Source organism: Macrobrachium nipponense, chromosome 38 (genome assembly GCF_015104395.2).
Source record: "Macrobrachium nipponense isolate FS-2020 chromosome 38, ASM1510439v2, whole genome shotgun sequence".
NCBI classification, from domain to species: Eukaryota; Metazoa; Arthropoda; class Malacostraca; order Decapoda; family Palaemonidae; genus Macrobrachium; species Macrobrachium nipponense.
In genome coordinates, this window is record NC_061098.1 from 5122828 (window position 1) to 5145342 (window position 22515).

The window sequence follows — 22515 nt, forward strand, 5'->3', positions numbered from 1 at the left end:
TAACGGTTGAAATTCACATAGCATATTTTTAAAAAATTTCATCTGATGGCGATGTATGTCACTTCTCAAACCGTTACATGCAAACTTTCTCGTTTGCATAAATCAGTACTTTATACGCTCGTATTCCTTACCTATTCTCAAAGACACATAATACTGGTTTGAATGACCGTTTAAGTCTTAAAAGAAGGTGTTCTTAAGAAATGAGAGGTCTTGGACGAGTCCTCCATGGTCTTAACACCAACATGTGTTTGTTCTTTGTTCTCTATACTAGGTTTTAATTTAAAATAAAAAAAGTTGAGGTAATCCCACCCACTTGCTATCTATAAGGATACGCCTATGTTCTTTTTATGGATCTGTTTATTTATAAACTAATATCAATGCTTTTGAACATTTTTCTACACTGAGCAGATTCGCTAAGGCTGAACTTTTACTTCTGATGTTTAAAATCATGCATATTATAAAAACGTCGAGGTAAAAGTATAATGAACGAGAATATAAAACCCAATTTTCGCTTCAGAAAATAATTCTGAGCTAAATCTTTAATAAAAGGGGCACGATATATATATAAATCTTCAAGTACATATTGACTCAATATTCCCAATTCCACTACTTTAGATCTCGGAACAGCTGGACGGAGATTGCATTACCAACGAAACCTAATTATTCGTCAGCAAAAAAAAAAAAAAAAAAAAAAAAAAAAAAAAAAAAAAAAAAACTAACTAACTAACTAACAAGCAAAAACTCGACCGTTGAGTAATCACAACAATTAGCAGATTCAACAAACAACAAAATCCTGCAATTAATCGCCCCACCCCAAACCCCCCCACACACAAAACCTTACAGATGCAACCCCCTCTGCACAATGCAACCATTTACCAGCTCACTAAAAAGCCCAGGACGTGGGCTGACCTTCGTCAGTGTTGTACAAAAGTGGTCCTTCTCCTCCCCAAGCCTTCTGGAGGAGAGGAACATCTGTTTGATACAACAAAAGGTTTCAAAACACTCGAGAGTCGTTGTGCTAAACAACATACGAGATCAAACTTCCTATACTTTTGCCTTGACCCTTTGGTTAAAACGACGTGCTGAATGTACAACTGAACTGGTGTCGCATTGACATCATGTTTATTTAATAAGGGCTCTCATCAACAAAACAACGACTAACAGCTGAATTATACTGGATTACGAATTATCTTTAACAACAACTTATTATATCAATGAATAATAATAAAAAGCTACAAGCCATCCGTTTACAAAGACAGTTCAAGTCAGAAAGAAATAAACTGTATTCGTTACATACAAAACAAGCAAATTAACGTTGGAAGTTCACAGACATTACGAATGCGCTAAAGCATGCACTTCAACTAAAGGAAATGCATCAAATACCACTGAAGTTTCTGTACCCTAAGGGGCCTATGCCCCGATGTAGGTGTTGGGTGGGCATGAGGCCTCGTCAGATCAACAACTTTCTCTCTCGGGGTTTTTTCTCTTTTTTTACTTTTCAGTTTTTTAACTTTAGTGTTACTTTGTGGTTTAGCATGGAAGAGGTATAATTGCTTCTTTACTAGGGTTCTCTCAATACTTGCTATTTTTATAACTCTCTCTCTCTCTCTCTCTCTCTCTCTCTCTCTCTCTCTCTCTCTCTCTCTCTCTCTCTCTCTCTTACTACCCCAGCGCAAGCATATGTGATATCTTACATCTCTGACCTTTCCAAAGTCAAGGAAAGCAAAGCTCCTAGTATACCATCTGGTCCTTTATAGTAAAGAAGTATCGTTAAACCCAACTACAATCTTAAATACCACAGTATATCACATCCTGGGTAAGATAGACTGTGTGTCAGTTTGCACTCAGCTTTAAAAATGAGGAATTACATGTCTACCCTACAAACTGTATATAAGAAATTAGGAGTTTTTATGTCAGTTTGTACTTACAGCCTAAAACCTGAGGAATTACATGTCAATCCTACAAACTGTCGATAAGAAATTAAGAGTTTTTATGTCAGTTTGTACTCACAGCCTAAACCTGAGGAATTACATGTCTACCCTACAAACTGTCGATAAGAAATTAAGAGTTTTTACGTCAGTTTGTACTCAAAGCCTAAAACCTGAGGAATTACACGTAAATCCTACATACTACCAATGAGAAATTATAGTTTTCTTATAAGTTTGCACTGGCAGCCTACAAAATGCCAATAAAAATTATGACAGTTTTCTTACCAGTTCACACTAGCAGCCTCAAACCCAAAGAATTATTTGTGTACCCTACATACTAACATACGTCAGTTTTCTCGATTTTCCTCAAGAACCGTAACTTATGCTGCTTAAAGGTCGGCTCTCAGATCATAAAGAGGACGCAGTTCAAAACCTGATCTGGCACACCAAGTGCAATGCCGAAGAGTCACGGCTAACATCACTGGAGACTTTCAACGGCCCGGTCACACCATGACCGAGCCCACGCTGGTGGTGGTGGTGGTGGTGGTGAGGAGGTGGGCTTTGACAAGGTGAGGAGCTGAACCTCTCTCTCTCTCTCTCTCTCTCTCTCTCTCTCTCTAGAACAGGTTTCCAATAACCGATCCAGTCATGACAAAAGGAAATGATAGCTGTGACATCAATAAGAAAATATAAGTTTCGGGTGTTTTACCTTAATGCTATTCCCGAGTTTTATCTATTTATTAATTGATTACTTTCTTTCATTTTAATAATTGAGATATCTTTTTCCCTGTGCTTCCCTTTACCTTATCTTACTTCCTAACGAGCATCATATTCTTTGCAAGCTTGAATTTCAAGTTAATGGTCCCTTTTGTGGGCTGCTTCTATATGAAGAGAGTTCGTCTTCTGAATTAATAATAATAATAATACAGATCTTGAATACTGATTAATATATCATGACACCCAGACCCCATCCCCTACTTATTTTGCAAGGCCTACGATGGGAGGGAACAAAGCAGGCCTATGAAGCAGAGCTAGGCCTCTTAAAATTAGGGAAGGGTCACGTGATTCTTCATTTAGTTTTTGGAAAAGGACACTTGCATTGTCCCGAAACCTCAAAATAGAGATGATGAAAGGGTTACATTTTATACCAATACTTTTTTACAGGTTTTACCTAGTCAATGGAAAACTGCTGCTTGTTGCCAACACAAATTGGTTTGATAAAAGTGATGAATAAACAAAAGGAAATAACTACGTAAATATGAAATACATCTGATTGAGACGAATATTTTGAGGCCTGAACAGTAACTAATAAGACGAATAAAAAAATGCTTCCATTACAATTAAACGCCTTCAAAGTAAGTAAATAAGTGATAATTTAGACCAGAATAGAATATAAAATTTGGGCCAGGGGCCAAGCTATAAGATCTATGAGGTCATTCAGCGCTGAAAAGAACACTGAGAGTCGAGGAGGTTACTATAAGGTGTATAAGGAGTTACAAGGATTAGGATGTCTCAAAGACTTGTTAGTCCATCCGAGGAGACATCGTGTGCTCACTTATCTCTAGGAGCAGGAAGAAAGTAAGATAGAAGAAAGAGAATACGAACGGAGGTACGGTAAAAGGAACGAAAGGGGGTTGAAGCTAGGGGCCGAAGGGACGCGGCAAAGGAGCAAAGTAATGCCTACTGTGCAATGCATGAGGTGCACTGACGGCACTGACCTCCCTACTGGGGAGGGAAGGAGGTGATCATTTAAATGAATAACGAACTACCCTAACATGAATAACTTCACAGAGAATCCGATGCGTTAAAACATAATCTAGCAAAATCCTTGACATTCCTGGAACTGAAAACTACTACCGACGTATTTATGGATCGTTTGAGAACAACTCTGGAAAACAAACCTTATCATCATAAAGAGCAGCAGAACCGATCAGCTTAAATTCTCTCAGTGACGTCAATGAAGCCTTAATCGAGGCTCTGTCGTACTTCCCGCACAAAAACAACATCTGTTTTATATCGAGCTCTCTCTCTCTCTCTCTCTCCTCTCTCTCTCTCTCTCTCTCCTGACTTCGTTATGATCTCTAAGTCTTTGCATGTATATATATATTATACTATACACACACACACACACACACACACACACACACACACACATATATATATATATTATATATATATTATATATATATATATATATATATATATATATATATATATATAAATAAAATGGGTGGAAACATTCCTATCGGCAAACAGAAAAGCTCGAAGTCTGTGTGTGTGTGTGTGTGTGTGTATATATATATATATATATATATATATATATATATATATATATATATATATATATATATATATATCGTATATATATATATATATATATATATATATATATATATATACACACATAGACTTCGAGACTTTTCTGTTTGCTGATAGGAATGTTTACCCATTTTATTCATTTATTTATTATTATTATTATTATTATTATTATTATTATTATTATTATTATTATTATTATTATTATATTTTATTATTATTATTATTATTCTTATTATTATTATTATTATTATTTTGAAGACGACTTCAAGGTGTCAAATGACTCAGCCTCTTACCTCGTACTTCCCAAAATTTTGCCCCCTAAACCTACTCCTCCGTCCCCATAGTCTTCATTTCACTACAAAGCGGGCATTTATCACTACTGCAAAACGTGAACCCTAACAAACTGATCAAGGTTTCCTGGTCTTGTTTGTATGGCGTTTTTACGTTGCATGGAACCAGTATGGTTATTCAGCAACGGGACCAATGGCTTGACGTGACTTCTGAACCACGTCGAGAGTGAACTTCTATCACCAGAAATACGCCTCTCTAACCCCTCAGTGGAACGCCCGAGAATTGAACCCACGGCCACCGAGGTGGCAGGCCGAGACCATACCGATCACGCCACTGAGGCGCTCATTCCCTTTACTTATCTTGAATTGTGACAAATCTGACAATCTGTCAATTTATGGAGATAAATCTGACGGTTTTCTCTTCAATATCATTATCTGAGATAAAGTTAAGTATATCTTAAGTTTAACCAGACCACTGATCTAGTTAACAGTTCTCCTAGGGCTGGCCCGAAAGGAATATTAGATATTTTTACGTGGCTACGAGCCAGTTGGTTACCTAGCAACGAGACCTACAGCTTATTGTGGGATCCGGACCATATCAAATCTAGAAATAAATTTCTAATCACCAGAAATAAATTCCTCGGATTCCACGTTGGCAAGGCGTGGAATCGAACTCGCGACTACAGAATCGGTAGGCGAGCAAGTATTATCTGAGAATGCCACAGCATCGTCAATTACTAGATCATTATTTTTAATTATAATTAATGAGCATACTTTCTTAATGAACACGATGAAAATTGATTATAATTATTTTAATTATATTTAGTGAGCATACTTTGTTATTGAACACGATGAAAAATAATTATCTTAACAGGGTAAAAATGAATTACCCAAACAGGCAGCCAAAAAAAAATAATCCTTTATGAACTACATAAACAGGCAGCCCATCCCCCCCCCTCCCAAAAAAATGCAACTCCTTTAACTATACTCTGTTTTTTTTCCATCTGTCCATCCGCCTGTGGTGTTTTCGCATGGTAACACTGCGTCCCGGGCCTTAAATAGTTACACTATGTGTAAGTTTTAGGTAAATAAAAGGATATCTGGGTGTCCATTTGCAAATGAAAAGTGTTTTAATAATTTACTGTATGCGAATTGCAACGTTAATATTCGAAATAGGATATTATTTAAAGCCCTGGACGCAGTGTTACCATGCGCAAACACCACAGACGGATGGACAGATGGAAAAAAACAGAGTATAGATGAAGCAAAGAAAACATCCGTCAGTCTTTTGTTCTCGTCGTCGCCATCAATTTTGAAACAAAGTTCAGAGAGCTAGATTCTATCCACAGTTTATTTTCGGTAGAGGACCACTGCCCACTAGGGCAGTCTCGGACTTAACCTTCAGTAAACAACGCTCTTAACAACTCTCTTTAAGTGGTATCCCTCAGCTCTCTCTTAACAAATTCCTAAGTCAGCCTCAATCTCTTTCAATAACGTTGTTACGCCATTGTGCTGCTACTTCGACTAGATCTACAACAAATATATAATGCCAGTAATTCTCGAAGCCATGATATGGCGTCACCCATCTGAAGTGATTTTGTTTATTGACATCAGAGGTCTTCTAAGCATTAAGGAAATTAGCAAAATCAAAGAAACATACCTAATATAAAATATTAGTGCAACCAAGATATATATATATATATATATATATATATATATATATATATATATATATATATATAAGAGAGAGAGAGAGAGAGAGAGAGAGAGAGAGAGAGAGAGAGAGAGAGAGAATGCCTCGTCACCTTGTTGAAACCACAATTTCCAAACAATTCTTCAGTGACACTCCTCCATCCTCCCACCCATAATCCAAACTAGATACAATATCACACGGACAATTTCCAAATAAAATCCTAAAATCAAAGCCTCTTAGAACATATAAATAAAAAAGAATAAAAACAATAAAAAAAACAGTAACAAGAGGTACACACACACAAACACGTATTGCCCAACGAAATGTTGCAAAAAATATGTCAAAAGTATCTTGTTACATACAAATGCGGGTTGTACGCGTTTCAGTTTAGACGCGGGAGGATTGGATTCCAACAAGTTGTCGACACACCATCCCGATCACTGAGATCTACACGAGATCAAAAAGTTTAGTACAATGCTGCGTTAATTTAGTCACAATAAGCGTATAATCTTCAATGGCTCCCGCGCGCTTGTTACGATTGAATATGGCTCATCTTCTGAATAATAATAATAATAATAATAATAATAATAATAATAATAATAAAATAATAATAATAATAATAATAAAATAATAATGACAATTAAAAGTAGTGTTAAACACTAACTACTGTGGCTTTCAATTGTCAATATTATAGCCTCGTTACGGAAGTTCCTTAGTTCAAATAAACAATAATAATAATAATAAAATACATTAAACTTTTGATTAAATAAATAAAATAATAATAATATAATAATAATAATAATAATCAAATAATAATATAATCCAACCAAAGAAAACTCATAATCACATGAGTCAATAAAATAGAAAAGTAAATCCACAAGTGTGTCTGTTTCGCTGACCTAATAATAATAATAATAATAATAATAATAATAATAATAATAATAATAATAATAATAATAATAATAATAATAATAATATTAGTGTTTGCAATGACTAACAACGGACGATAACACTGACCCGACGAAAGTAGTGGAATGTGAAAAATAAAATAAGCAATAAAACAGGAGTGTAAAATTGTACTCTTGAGCGAAGGAACAAAACAGAGGGCTAAGGGTCTGCCCATGAATTCACAACCCTGGTTAGCTATATGGTCAGTGGCTGGTGTATAGCATCAATATTCGACATCCGTAATACTAAATAGGTCACAATTGTCTGTAAACATACTCAAGTCAATTATGCAAGCCACGAATGAAAATGACTTGACTCCATCTGAACCCAGTCGAAATCATATAATAAAAATAATAATAAACATCACTTGGATGCAGTACTGATAAAAAAAAATGAAATACAAAGGACATCTTCAACTGAATCGCGAATTAAGTTGAAAAATTTTTATGCCGATTAAACAAAACAAAAAATTTTGGGTTATTTGAAGCACATTAAGACAACTACAAATTATAAACAAACCCAGATTTACTGATCCAAAATTATGCAAAATATACAAACATAACTTAACACCTACTTATTTGGTGAATATTTGTTAAATAAAAATTAAAACGCAAAACAAACTTCACCTATCTAAAATTATTTAACTTAACTAAAATAAATAATAAACAAAACCAATTTTAAGCTCTCTAAAATGATTTAGCTCAAATAAATAATAAACATTACCAAATTTACCTCTCTAAAAATTATTTAAATAAGAATAAACAATAAACATCACCAACTTTTCCTCTCTAAAATTATGTAACCCCACAAACAAACACTAAATTATAAGTAACAGAAAAAAACATTTCTGTATACATACCCGGGTAAAAATTGATGGGCACCATACTGATTCGCGTATTGGGCAGGATCGCTTTCATCAACTGGGCCTCCTCGGGATGGTTGAACCGGAAGTAGTTACTTCGACCCAGGCATATCATGCATCCTGTTCAAGAAAGAAAGAAAAAATAAATAAATTTACAAATATATAACTAGAAATAATACTCAGCCATTTCAAAGAATTTCTCGTGGTTTAAATCAAGATCATGGACTAGTGAATGACAAATCTTTGTACAGTATATCTGGATACAAGCACGTTCATACATACATACATACACACCCACAAATATGGAGAGAAAGAAAATCATTACATGCATATGACTGGAAATAAAACTCATTATTGCAAGAATTTCTTATGGTCTACATTAAGAATACGTACATGTAAATTACACAATTAGTGAATCGTATTTGTAGGAGCGAGCCAATGAAGCGCGCGCGCGCACAAACACACACATTTAAGGAGCAAAAGAAAAAAATATTTACATTTAGAGCAAGAAATAAAACTCGTCAATCTGAAGAATTCTCCATTGTCTGAGTCCCAGACTTACATAACCTTCATACAGTACATCTGGGTACAAGCATGCGCATACACACACACACAGACACACATACAAAAACACACACACATGCAAAAGTGAAAAAGAGTTAGGGGAGCCTTGGAAACGCTTGCGGACGTGACTGTTAGAGATAAAAGGTAGGTCATTGAGACGCTGAAAAATGAAAAGACACAAGAGGTTGATGCGATTAAAACTGTAATACTGCATTGCAGTCATGAGCGTGCTCAAGTGGCTGACCAGGGTGTGTAAGGTAATGTCACAATGAGGAAAAAGGAAGGAATTCGCAAGGAAAAAATTTTATATAAGGAACAATGGAACAAAGAACTCTATGTAAGAATTTCATGGGAATATTATTACTAACATTATTTTGCATGCAATGGAAGTATACATACACAAATATATACATAGTCGCCGCCTTATTCATACATGTACTAATCAATAACAAGCATTCCTTAAAATTAACCGATGCAAGATTGAATACCTACAATTACACAAAGGAAGAACAGGCTAAAAGTAAAGAGAATAAAAATACAATACCATCTTCAACAACTGCGTAGGGTAATAACAAAACTAAAATGCAATTACACTTCACAAACACTACTCCCTTTAATACTGTTGTTATTGTTATTATTATTATTATTATTCAATAGACGAAACCTATTCAAATGGAACAAGCCCACTAAAGAGGTCACCGACTTGAAATTCAAGCCTCCAAAAGAATACGGTGTTCATCAGGAAAAAAGGAAGGGGACGCAAAGGGAAATACAGAAAGAAAAAAATTAATAAAGAGATAAACAGATAAAAATGTATTAAAATGCAAGAAGAATAAATAACATTAGGGTGTGAATGCACTGCATGTCCGGTTGGACTATCGAAGATCCAATCGCACGACATCCTTTGGGAGGATGTTCCATTACTATTACTAGTTATTTTACTACTACGTATTACTAGTTATTTTATAACTGTTATTAGTTATGTTGCTACTATTACTAGTTATTTCATTACTGTTACTAGTTATTTTACTACTATTACTAGTTATTTCATTACTGTTACTAATTATCTTACTACTATTGCAAGTTATTTCATTACTGTTATTAGTTATTTTACTACTATTACTAGTTATTTTACAACTATTACTAGTTATTTCATTACTATTACTAGTTATTTTACTACTACTACTAGTTATTTATTACTATTACTTGTTATTTCACTACTATTACTAGTTATGTTACCACTATTACTAGGTATTTCATTACAGTTAGTTGTTATTTTACCACTATTAATAGTTATTTTACTACTATTAATAGTTATTCTACTACTATTAATAGTTATTCTACTACTATTACTAGTTATTTTGCTACTATTAATAGTTATTCTACTACTATTACTAGTTATTTACTACTATTACTAGTTATTCTACTACTATTACTAGTTATTTTACCACTATTACTAGTTATTTTACTATTAATAGTTATTCTACTGCTATTACTAGTTATTTTACTACTATTACTAGTTATTTTATTACTGTTACTATTTCATTACTTATACTAATTATTTTACTACTATTACCCGTTATTTTACCACTATCACTAGTTATTTTATTGTTACCAGTTATTTTACCAATATTACTAGTTATTTAGTGCTGTTACTAGTTACTTTACCACCATTACTAGTTATTCTCGCTTCCGACACTCCGAGTCCTCACTCACACCACCGTAACCAACAGGCGTGATCAGCGTTCGCCTCAGTGGATTAAAAATGATCTCTGAATCGAGGAATGCCCGCCGATACGTCAGTCATTCTGACCTTCAATTTCCACATATCCATTCGTTTCTCTTCAAGGTTGGTCTCTCTCTCTCTCTCTCTCTCTCTCTTCTCTCTCTCTCTCTCTCTCTCTCCTGAGCGATTTCGTATTTGCTGTTCAGACAAATCTTGATCATGAAAGTTCAAAGGCTGACTCTCTCTCTCTCTCTCTCGACGAATGCGTCTTCTCTTTTGAAAGGCAAACAACGACAAAGTGCCAATGAGAAGAGAATGAGTCGATAATTGGTGATAAAGCACTAAACTTTCTTGATATATATATATATGATATATATATATATATATATATATATATATATATATGTGTGTGTGTGTGTGTGTGTGTGTGTGTGTGTATATATTGCGCGCGTGTGTGTGGTCATGTAACACAACTAAAGACATACTTTAATTACTGTTCTCAATACGAAAAAAAGAACCTACCTTAAACAAAACTACAGCAGTGAAAAACTCACCTACCATAGATCTACTCTACATACATAATTACGACGTCTCTAAGTCCATTACCATTTTCGCATAACAAAACAAAACAAAAAATCAACGGTAGGACGTAAAAACTCGCGTCGTAATGTTACGTAACATAACATAACATAACAGCTATAATTCCCTAACCCATTAACTTTAATTAGGCGAGAACGAACCCAGTAGGCGGCTGCTGATTGGTTGTAAATAGGCCCATAGCTTTGCTGTTATTCAAAGACAGGACGTGTGAGTATTCACTTACATTTTTATTTGTTTATTTATTGATTTCTTAATTTATCTCCTCTTTCTCTATTTCCTATTCTTTGGAAGCTTCTTGAATTTCAAGTCAGTGGCTCTTTTTGTGGGCTTGTTTCGAATGAATAAGGTTCATTTTCTGAATAATAATAATAGTAGTAGTAGTAGATAGAAGTAGTAGTAGTAGTAGTAGTAGTAGTAGTAGTAGCAGTACAGGCGTTATTGTAAAAGAATAAGTTCCGTATAGCTAAATAACTAAGTCTGTTTGAATAATCTATCAACTAAATATAATAATAATAATAATAATAATAATAATAATAATAATAATAATAATACAGGCGTCATTGTAAACGAATTTCCGCTTAAATAATCTATCAGTTACTTCAGAAAATATCTATGCAAGAGCATGTACTGTATTATTCATGTAGTAGTAGTAGTAGTAGTAGTACAGGCGTTATTGTATAGAATACATAAGTACAGTATAACTAAAGTAACAACGTCTGTTTGAATAATCTATCAACTAAATATAATAATAATAATAATAATAATAATAATAATAATAATAATAATAATAATAATAATAATAATAATAATAATAATAATACAGGCGTCATTGTAAACGAATTTCCGCTTGAATAATCTATCAGTTACTTCAGAAAATATCTATGCAAGAGCATGTACTGTATTATTCAACTATGTTCATCCCCTCGAGCATCTGAAGTACATGCACGTACGCACGTAATGAAGTGTATGCCCAATTTCCATTCCACCCCACGAATTACAGCCATCAAACCAACCGCGCCAATGCTACCTGACCAGGGGCTGTCCTGCGAACATCCTCCTGAAAGAACTCACGCCGCCTTCGGGGCGTTGAGGAACCACCCAATTTTGACCTTGAGAATGAGTCCTATTATCCCGAGGAGGTGAGATCCCCGAGGGCAATCCCTCAGACTCCCAGACGGACGAGGAAAGCGGAAGACAGGAAAAGTAAACAACCCCAGTGGGTGGAATTTACCCGCGCGACGCGACGCGGGAACTGAGCAGCGTTCGCGTGCTTTTGTGTCGCGTTATGATGACGTCATCTTTAGCAGTGTTTACATACTGTGTTCAATATCATATGCTATTTAATGTAGGCATTCAAAAGTATGCTTTCAGTTGTGTGTGTGTGTGTGTGTGTGTCATGTTGATGTAATGAATAACAAACCGTTTACATACACTATCTAAAATTAATTTGGTTTCTTATCCTATGTATTTTCTCAAAAGATTCTATGCATTTTCCTACGCGTTTTTATGAAGTGTATTTTTTTACGTATTTTGATATTCTATGTATTTCACTATTTATTTTAAAAAAATATTCCATGTATTTTCCTACGTATTTTTCTGAAAATTCTATGTATTTTCCTACGTATTTTCATAAAGATCCTATATAATTTCCAACGTATTTTCATGAAGACTATATATTTTCCTTCCAATTTTCATAAAGATTCTATGTATTTTTCTACGTATTTTCATAACGATTCTATGTATTTTCAAAAATATATGTATTTTCCTACGTATTTTCATAAAGATTATATGCATTTTCCTACGTATTTTCAAAAATATTCTATGCATTTTCCTACGTCTTTCCATAAAGTTTCAATGTATTATTTTCCTATCTCAATTTATTCCGAATACGTTCAAAGAGGTAACAGGTTCTCATCAAATTCACCAACACACACACACACACACACATGAGAAAGCATGCACTTGTGGTGCATATACTATATACACATGTTAACCATTAAAACATCATGACATTTAAATTCATGTTTCTAAAAATATCTATGAGTCATTTAAAAAACTTGGGGAGAGAGAGAGAGAGAGAGAGAGAGAGAGAGAGAGAGAGAGAGAGAGAGAGAGAGAGAGAGAGAGAGACTGTATTTGTTTCATAAGTCTTACAATATTTTACCATTATTATTTAGAGAGAGAGAGAGAGAGAGAGAGAGAGAGAGAGAGAGAGAGAGAGAGAGAGAGACTTATGACGTTTCCTTACCTATTATAAAAAATAAATAAATAAATATAAAATAAAAAACACACACACACACGCACAGTTACACTCAGCCGTAACCTTCTTCACTACAATACACGGTATCCACCACGGAGAAAATCCTTCCTGAGAACAATAGAATCGCCAAGGCAATGACCTACGGTAATTTGAAGACCAAACCCTTGAGAACTTCGAAGCAGTGCTATGAGGAACAGTTAAGTCCACGAGTTACAAGCGGCACCATAGCGGCGTATGCCTAAGTAACTATTAATACTATTTTATTATTATTATCATTACTTGGTTGGTAGATTATTGAAACAGAATTTGTTGTTTTACAATCATTCCTGTTTTTTTTATTTAATTGATAGGTTAGGTATACGGAAATTATTCCTTGACAATAACGCGTCTATTATTATTTTATTATTATTATTATTATTATTCAGAAGATGAACCCTATTCTGACGGAACAAACCCACAAAAGGGGCCATTATTATTATTATTATTAGTTAATTATTATTATTATTATTATTATTATTATTATTATTATTATCCTTTCTGTTTTTAATTTTTTAAAATTTAAATGACGTGTTACATTTACATAACTGCTGGCTTTCGTTCCTCCCAGATTATTATTAGTTATTATTATTGATTAGTTTATTATTCATTTAAGTTATTATTAATTATTTATTATTATTATTATTATTATTTATTATTATAGGACAAGCCCACACAGACCACTGACCTGAAATACAAGCTTCCCAAATGACAACAAGAATCACAAGATATTAGTGTTTCTGAGAGAAGTAGAACTCTTATAATATATATGCTTGCGCAAGTGCTTGTGAATTGCAATTTTTGCCTGACAACATAAAAAAAAAGCAAAACACATCAAGGCATCACGAATCACGAAACCTATTAACAGAACTCTAAAATCATAACATCTTTAGCAGACGTCAAAGCGGTGACCGAATTCCCCCCCTTCCTGTAGCCGAAAGCATCAAATGACGCAACGCTTCGAGAATTCTGTTCAATTCCGTCAGGCCTGGGTTCCTGGTGGGGTGTCGGGAATATGCATGCCTCGATTAAGAAACACTTCGACTTTCATGACATTCACGGATTCTTATGCCGACTCAGGCTCGGGTATTAAATCAAGTGACGTGGGAGCTTCACACAAAGGGCGGGTGTTAGGGATCGAGATATTTGTGGACTATGTATATATATCATATATATATATATATATATATATTATATATATATATATATATATATATATATATAATAATAAACTCCAAACAACTCTGCTGCAAACATGAATACTAATTGCACTAGTCACTTCGTGTCGCATTACACGACATCATAGATTTCAGCCAAATCTCTGCGTTACATTATAGTTAATATTTATCTTAAAACCTCAAGCCAATTAAGTCATCAAGTGACGCGAGCCTTAAAACACACAAACACACTAACACAAACAAACAAACAAACACACAAAAACATCGAACGAAATTGTTCAAAGTTCATTCCCGATCTCGCGATAACTCCGATAACTCGGCATCACTTGAAACAATTCTGGCGATAACCAACGGGTAAAAATAACTTGCGTATGCGCTTTTATTGGCCGTAACCTGAGAGAGAGAGAGAGAGAGAGAGAGAGAGAGAGAGAGAGAGAGAGAGAGAGAATAGGGCTCTCATGTTCTTTTTTATCTTCTGCCAACCCTTTTACAAGAATGTTACAAATTCATATAAAAAAAAAAAAAAAAAAAAAAAAAAAAAAAAAACCAGACTTTTTGCCCATCGGTAAAAGTAATCCTTGATGGCCCCATCCACTGTAGTCATAAATCACATTAGACAGGACAGTATGGGCAGGTAATCTCTCTCCTAGCAATCCTGGGTAAATCTCTCCAACCCCCAAAGACGAGGAAATGTATTTAATTCTTTAGTATTCAAGTGACTCTTGTTAAGTCGATGGAACAATGTTTTTTATGGTCATTCGACAATTGCTTTTGAAATGTTTTTGTAACAGGAGTCAATTTTCATTAAATTAATAGTACATTAAAATACATAATTTATATATATATATATATATATATATATATATATATATATATATATATATATATATATATAATATATATATATATATATTACCCGCCTTTGTATCCCTATAAAGAAATCAGAACTCCAAAACTGGTAGATACATTTCTCACTAATCCGTTCCTGCAACCACAAGTACTAACCCCCCACCACACCCACCTCCTCCGCCTACCCCCCACCCCCACACACCCATCCGCTACAATAACCTTGTAGAAACCTACAAACAGGAATATAGAGACGCAACTGAAAATATATACAACAGAACTAGACAGGCTTATATATTATATATATATATATATATATATATATATATATATATATATATAACATATACATATACATACTGGTATTACTACTACGCATAATTAGGTATATCTTTCTGAAACATAAACTCTACTAATTAACCGGGAAGATTACATTGAAAAATAAACTAGTACATCAAAACAACATAAATTAAATAACTAATTAACCTGGAAGTTTACACTGAATATACATCAAAACGAGAAAAAATTAAATAAAACGACACGCAATCATCGAAAAGAACATAAACAAAAGCTATAAACACAACAATAACTCCCAAACAATGGAGTAAACATGGACAATAATCTCTGTTGCTACCGAAAGGAAAATTCGCTCATTTCCGGTACACAAGACAATTTCGTTCATGCCTCAGATGATGAAGGTGACCTTGTGGTTTACCAAGGTCACAGCCGGAAAAAACAAATGCAAGTTCACGGGCACGGGGAGAGAGAGAGAGAGAGAGAGAGAGAGAGAGAGAGAGAGAGTATACAAAACCTTTGAAAGGTGTAAAAGGAGGAAAGCCTCGCAGTTGCACTATGAATTAACTGTCAGAAGAGGATGAAAAAGAAGATGAGAAGATGAAGGATGAAAGAGGTACGTAAAAGAAACGAAAGCGAACGTCAGCGAGGAAGAGGAAGAAAGAGAAGGAGCGAGAGAGAGAGGAGAGAGAGAGAGAGAGAGAGAGAGAGAGAGAGAGAGAGAGAGAGAATAGGGTATCAAGTATCGTTTCTACTTTCTGCCAACACTTCAACGAAACTGCAACGAATTCTTAATAAATAATATGAGAGAGAGAGAGAGAGAGAGAGAGAGAGAGAGAGAGAGAGAGAGAGAGAGAGAGAGAGAGAGAGAGTTGGGGGTTCCGAAGGAGAGTTAGTCTACCCCCTATAAATAATAAAATATGAACGCAACTTCTCTCCCTATATATCTAAAATTCTTACTGAACTAAAGTCATATATATATATATATATATATATATATATATATATATATACTATATATATATATATATATATATATAATATAAATATATATATATATATATATATATATATATATATAATTTGTAAACATACAAGTATACATGTATAATTGAATCACGATAGCATGTGTTTATATATTTATATAATTTATCGATCTATCCGTTACAGTCTTGGAAACTCTCTACTACACAAAGTGTTTAACTAAAAGCAAAATAGTGAAATAATAAAAAGACAAACAAAACACAAGAATACCCACCCATGTTTCAGTACCTAATAACAGATGTGGCTATCCTGCCAATCTTAATAAACAAACAAATAAATAAAGAAACAAACAAACAAATAAAACGACGCCCCAACGTCATGATATCACCAAAAGGCTCGAGGGACGACGACGATCCGGTCCCTGGCAAAACAGGTGTCCTTGGGCACCTTTTGGGCCACCTTTACCCAGTGGCCAGGCGAGTCGCCCCGGCCCAAAGCCTCTGCTGAAAAGGTCTTATAGCAGGAGGCAGCTGAGGACCACCTAATGAAAGGGCAATATTTCGCCACGGTCGTTTTCTCTCCCCCCGCCCCCACACCCAGACAGCACCTCTGCCATTGCTATGGACCCTAAGAGGGTAAAAATTTGGGTATTCGGGCTGACCCTCTCCTGGGTAGTAAGCTATACACAATGCCCCTCCGTTCGATTGGGGTTTCCAGTTCGCCAGGTGTTGAATGATAATTAAAACGAAATTATTATTACTATTACTATTATTATTATTATTATTATTGGAAAATATTTACAAGTAAACAAGTTATATTCAGAAATCTGGTGGGTTCTTTTTCCACTTGCAGAAGAAAACTGAAAGAAGTTTTTGATTGGTTCATTATTATTATTATTATTATTATCATTATTATTACTACTATTATCATTTTTTTTTTTTTTTTTGGGGGGGGGGGTGGGGGTTGGTTTATCACAGTCCTCCAATTCGACTGGGTGGTATTTATAGTGTGGTGTTCCGGGTTGCATCCTGCCTCCTTAAGAGTCCATCTCTCTTCTTACTATGTGCCCCGTTTCTAGGATCACACTCTTCTGCATGACTCCTGGAGCTACTTCAGCCTCTAGTTTTTCCAGATTCCTTTTCAGGGATCTTGGGATCGTGCCTAGTGCTCCTATGATTATGGGTACAAGTTCCACTGGCATATCCCATATCCTTCTAATTTCTATTTTCAGGTCTTGATACTTATCCATTTTTCCCCTCTCTTTCTCTTCAACTCTGGTGTCCCATGGTATTGCGACATCAATGAGTGATACCTTCTTCTTGACTTTGTCAATCAACGTCACGTCTGGTCTATTTGCACGTATCACCCTATCCGTTCTGATACCATAGTCCCAGAGGATCTTTGCCTGATCGTTTTCTATCATTCCCTCAGGTTGGTGCTCGTACCACTTATTACTGCAAGGTAGCTGGTGTTTCTTGCACAGGCTCCAGTGGAGGGCTTCTGCCACTGAATCATGCCTCTTTTTGTACTGGTTCTGTGCAAGTGCCGGATATTCGCTTGCTATGTGGTTTATGGTTTCATTTTTCGTATTGCACTTCCTACATATGGGAGATGTAATTTTCATCTATTGTTCTTTGGATATATCTGGTTCTTAGGGCCTGATCTTGTGCCACTGTTAACATTCCTTCAGTTTCCTTCTTTAGCTCTCCCCTCTGTAACCATTGCCATGTGTCATCGCTTGGCCAGTTCTTTAGTCTGTCTCATGTATTGTCCGTGCATTGGTTTGTTGTGCCAGTCCTCTGTTCTGTCTGTCATTCTCCTGTCTCTGTATATTTCTGGGTCTTTGTCTACTTTTATTAGTCCTTCTTCCCATGCACTCTTGAGCCACTCGTCTTCACTGGTCTTCAAATATTGCCCCAGTGCTCTGCTCCCGATGCTGACGCAGTCCTCTATGCTTAGTAGTCCTCTCACTCATTATTATTATTATTATTATTATTATTATTATTATTATTATTATTCACATAAACCAATTCATAAGGAAAAAGCCCACCAAAGGGGCCCACTGCCTTGGAATTCAAGCTTCCAAAGAATAAGGTGTGCATACGAAAGAAGTAACAAAAGTTAATAAGAAATACAGAAAGATGAGACAAGAAAAAGTATAATAAACAGTCTGATTCATGCAAAAAAAAAAAAATAATAATAATTTACAGTAGCCATAATTCTGGTTTATCCTCAATGACAGTTCAACGACGCAATACCTAACCGATAAGCAATCATATTTCTCCTAAATACTTCAGATCGGTATCTCTCCCTTATCTTATCGTGCTAGGAATAATTCCGTAAGCATTCAGGTAAAACTATTTGTCGTATGTAATCACGTTCACTACCGGTGAAAATTATGGCATGTTTAAATACAGATAATATCACTGAGATGAGAAACACACAGGAATGTAAGGTCAATAAATAAATTAAGTGACAACAAATACAGGATCATGCAACTCCAGAATGAGAGGCAAAGACACTTGACAAGGCACTGGGTAAAATAACAGGTTATTCGCAGGTATTGGCAACAAACAGGTATTGCCTAAAGTCAAACTTAATGTCCAAATAAACACAACTACAGGCAAACAAAATGCAAACATACAAACAAGGAAACGAACCCCTCAAAGGTGCCTGGGAAAGTATAATCAACGCAAGACGAATCCATTAGCACGACAAAATCAGAAACACATGGACAATGGAGGGGGGGGGGGGGGGGGGGGGGGGCGGGGGGGGGGGGGGGAGAGGGGAGGTTGGTTCATAAGGGGGGTTAGGCAAAGGGAATATAGGGACATGGGGATGAGTGGAAAGGGTGTTTGTGTGGTGGTGGTGGGGGGGGGGGGGGGGGGGGGGGGGGCAAATATATACGCGTGAGGAGAGCATGTGTTGGATTGTGCCACGTGGATGAAAGAATTCGCCCTTAGACATAACCAGGAACAGAATCTAATCAGGACCTTGCCATTATTACACGCACCACACACACACAAACAAAAGTTCCAGTCGTCATCTTTCTGGGCATAGTTTTACTAGTCAACACACGAATGCGCGTCATTATCCTTAGTAAGAATTATTGTCCATACGTATACAGGGCGCATGAATAATCTAGTATACATGCAACAAATTTTTCTTTATGCACATAACCCTCTTTAGTCAACAATTAAACAGAAGGAAAGTTTTTTTTTTTTCAGAGGTTGACGTAAGAGACAACCATCCCTTTAACCAACATTGACCAAAAATAAAGCCACCTAACCGTGATCTCTCAGACTACTACTACTCTCCAACATCCCTTAACCAACACTGACCAAAAATAAAGCCCTTAGCCACCTAACGGTGACTTCTAGGACTACTAATCTCCAAGAGAGGTGGTGGCTTGACTGGTGTTACAATCTGAAGAAGAACGTACTCCTTCAACTCACAAATCTACAAGAGGCGAACGTCAATAAAGAAGTGGTGGCTTGACTGGTGTTACGGCCTAAAGAACGCTCTCCTTCAACTCAACTACTAAAGCAGTAACTGTAAAATTCATTTATTTATTTATTAAATAAGAAAACAAAGGGGGAGGGGGTCGAATTCATCCAGAGGTATGTGGACAAGTGTTAAACTTCCACGCCGGGCGAATAATGATTATGACAAGCAGGCTTTGTAATGTGAATGCTGTAATATCATTAAAAACATGGGTTCTATAACAATTATACTGACAAAACTAAGTTATGAGATTCAGCACAAACCAAGTTAGGAAGTCGAGAGGTTTACAGTTTTAGAAACATGTAAACATTTCAAAGAAAATCGGTGAGTTTTATCTATTTATTTCATAAATCACGTTGACCTGTACTAACGTCGATTAGACTGAGGTTAGCGGTTCTCTTTGTGTTTTACCTCACCTTTTTTTTTAACGAAGGATTTTTAACGCGCGTGCGCCCGCATTGTAAGCGTGGATAATCATCCTGCAAAATTATGCTGCGTGAGCACATTCATATGGAACGTGTCATATATAGACCAGAACAGCGAGCCTAATGCATAATTACACGTAAAATACATCACAGTAAGATACTGTATGCTTACGTACAACTCTACTATCATGCACAACACAGCTACAATACATAGCTACATATGTATATATACCGTAAGTATTCATTGTGTACGTGCAGATGTTTCAACCAACCTTTCTCTGAAGTAGTCGAAGGTACATTATGCAGCACTTAACTAACAAATAGCTGCCAACTCTTTCTTTCATTCACTGCATTCCATCTGTCTAATCCAAACAATTTCTTGTAAAAATCACATTTCAACGAAGAAGGGTGACACTCCCTTAAACATTAGCTGAATAAAAGCTTGGAAGTGAAGCTTTAGCTTGGAGCTTTGGCATTCGTCCTGTTAATATTTCCAAGCGTTTCTACCATTTATATTAATCAAAGCACATTATGTTATCAACTACGAACAGGCCGCCAAAATTCACTCAAATGCTACTTCACTCTCTCTTTTCTTAATCCGTTTCATAACACAAAACAAACTTACAGTATTCGAACACGGTTTCTGTCAGTAATAACACGAGCACGATCACACGAACGCTCCTTCTACCGCACAACAATCTTGAGCGACTGACGACAGCCGAAGCTCTCGACCAAAATTAAGCTTACTTGCCCGGTTATCGCAAAGAATGAAGGTACGATAATGGCCGGTTTTTTTCAAACCTCGCTACCACCACCAAACGCACGGACGCCGATTTCTAAATCAACCGTTTGATTACATCAATCGTGAATGCAATTATTTAAGCGATTAGTGCTTCTATATTATATACAAAGCATTAAAGACGTGTTTAAATCCTTGGGTGTATTAGTACATCATGAAGAGTGAGAGTGATCTCAGCGAGAAAGAGAGAGAGAGAGAAAACTCAGCTGCACCTAACATTCACCTGCTCCAAGTCGAACTGCATAAAGGGCTTAACCCGACGTTGGTCCACTTTCGGCTTTCAACCTTAAGAGACGAATCGTCAAGAACCGAAATCGTGACGTCAGAGATCACGATCCAAAAGCCATTCGGCGAAGTGTTGTAAACAATATGAAAGGTACACCAACGCACATGGCGCAGAACCTACACATGTGTCACGGCCTACTAAATGCACATGTTACTTAATCTTGCGTTTCTGCGTATGCATGAGAACTAAATCGAAGGATTATTGAACCCGCATGAAGCGAAGGGCCTGATTTCCCAGCTACACGAAATAAAAAGATAAATATTTAGACAATTTGAATAAAAACGATGTTTCGTGCAATAATGAAGCCTGGAAGAGGTAAAATAGTACTATATGAATAGGTGAAATAACACTATATGAAGAGGTGAAATAATACTATATGAAGAGGTAAAATAGTACTATATGAAGAGGTGAAATAGTACTATATGAAGAGGTATAATAGTACTATATGAAGAGGTGAAATAGTACTATATGATGTTATTCATCATAAACTGAGGACTGGACGACAGTACCAAACCGGCTCAATACAAAATAAACGTCAAACACGATTATTTAGACACAAAAAACTGGCCATTCAATCATCAGTCAGCCCAAGATTGATCGAAGTAGACAGAAAACAGCTTAAAGCTCAATCTTAAACGTTTTTCGGTACGCTTAAGAGAGCACATCTCACGGAACTATCATAACGGTGGTAAAGGGATGGCAGTAGAGCACAGGGTGAGGCAGTACATGAGAGAGAGAGAGAGAGAGAGAGAGAGAGAGAGAGTAGAGGACTCAACAGGTGTAGTAAGAAAGGGGGGGGGGGGGTTGAAAGGATCTCAAAACAATCTACTAGGCAGTGGGTGTGTATATCTAGTTCCAGCCATCACTCTCTCTCTCTCTCTCTCTCTCTCTCTCTCTCTCTCTCTCGGATGTAAACGCTAACATATGTTCAAGAATTACGCAGAGATAAGGAAACCATAATGAACACTTTCAA

At 35.8% G+C, this 22515-nt stretch overlaps 1 protein-coding gene across 6 annotated transcripts in view; it reads right to left on the reverse strand.

The window, feature by feature from the left end:
- The window catches only part of LOC135209570 (pleckstrin homology-like domain family B member 1), a 308555-nt gene that overhangs the window by 191041 nt on the left and 94999 nt on the right, over positions 1-22515 (reverse strand). For 5 of the 6 annotated variants that reach the window (XM_064242241.1, XM_064242240.1, XM_064242238.1 and 2 more), the window contains one exon: positions 8038-8160. In XM_064242241.1, the coding sequence (XP_064098311.1) occupies positions 8038-8160 (123 nt within the window). Of the gene's footprint in view, positions 1-8037; positions 8161-20729; positions 21160-22515 lie in introns of those variants that run through there. The other variant, XM_064242242.1, reaches the window with a different exon arrangement.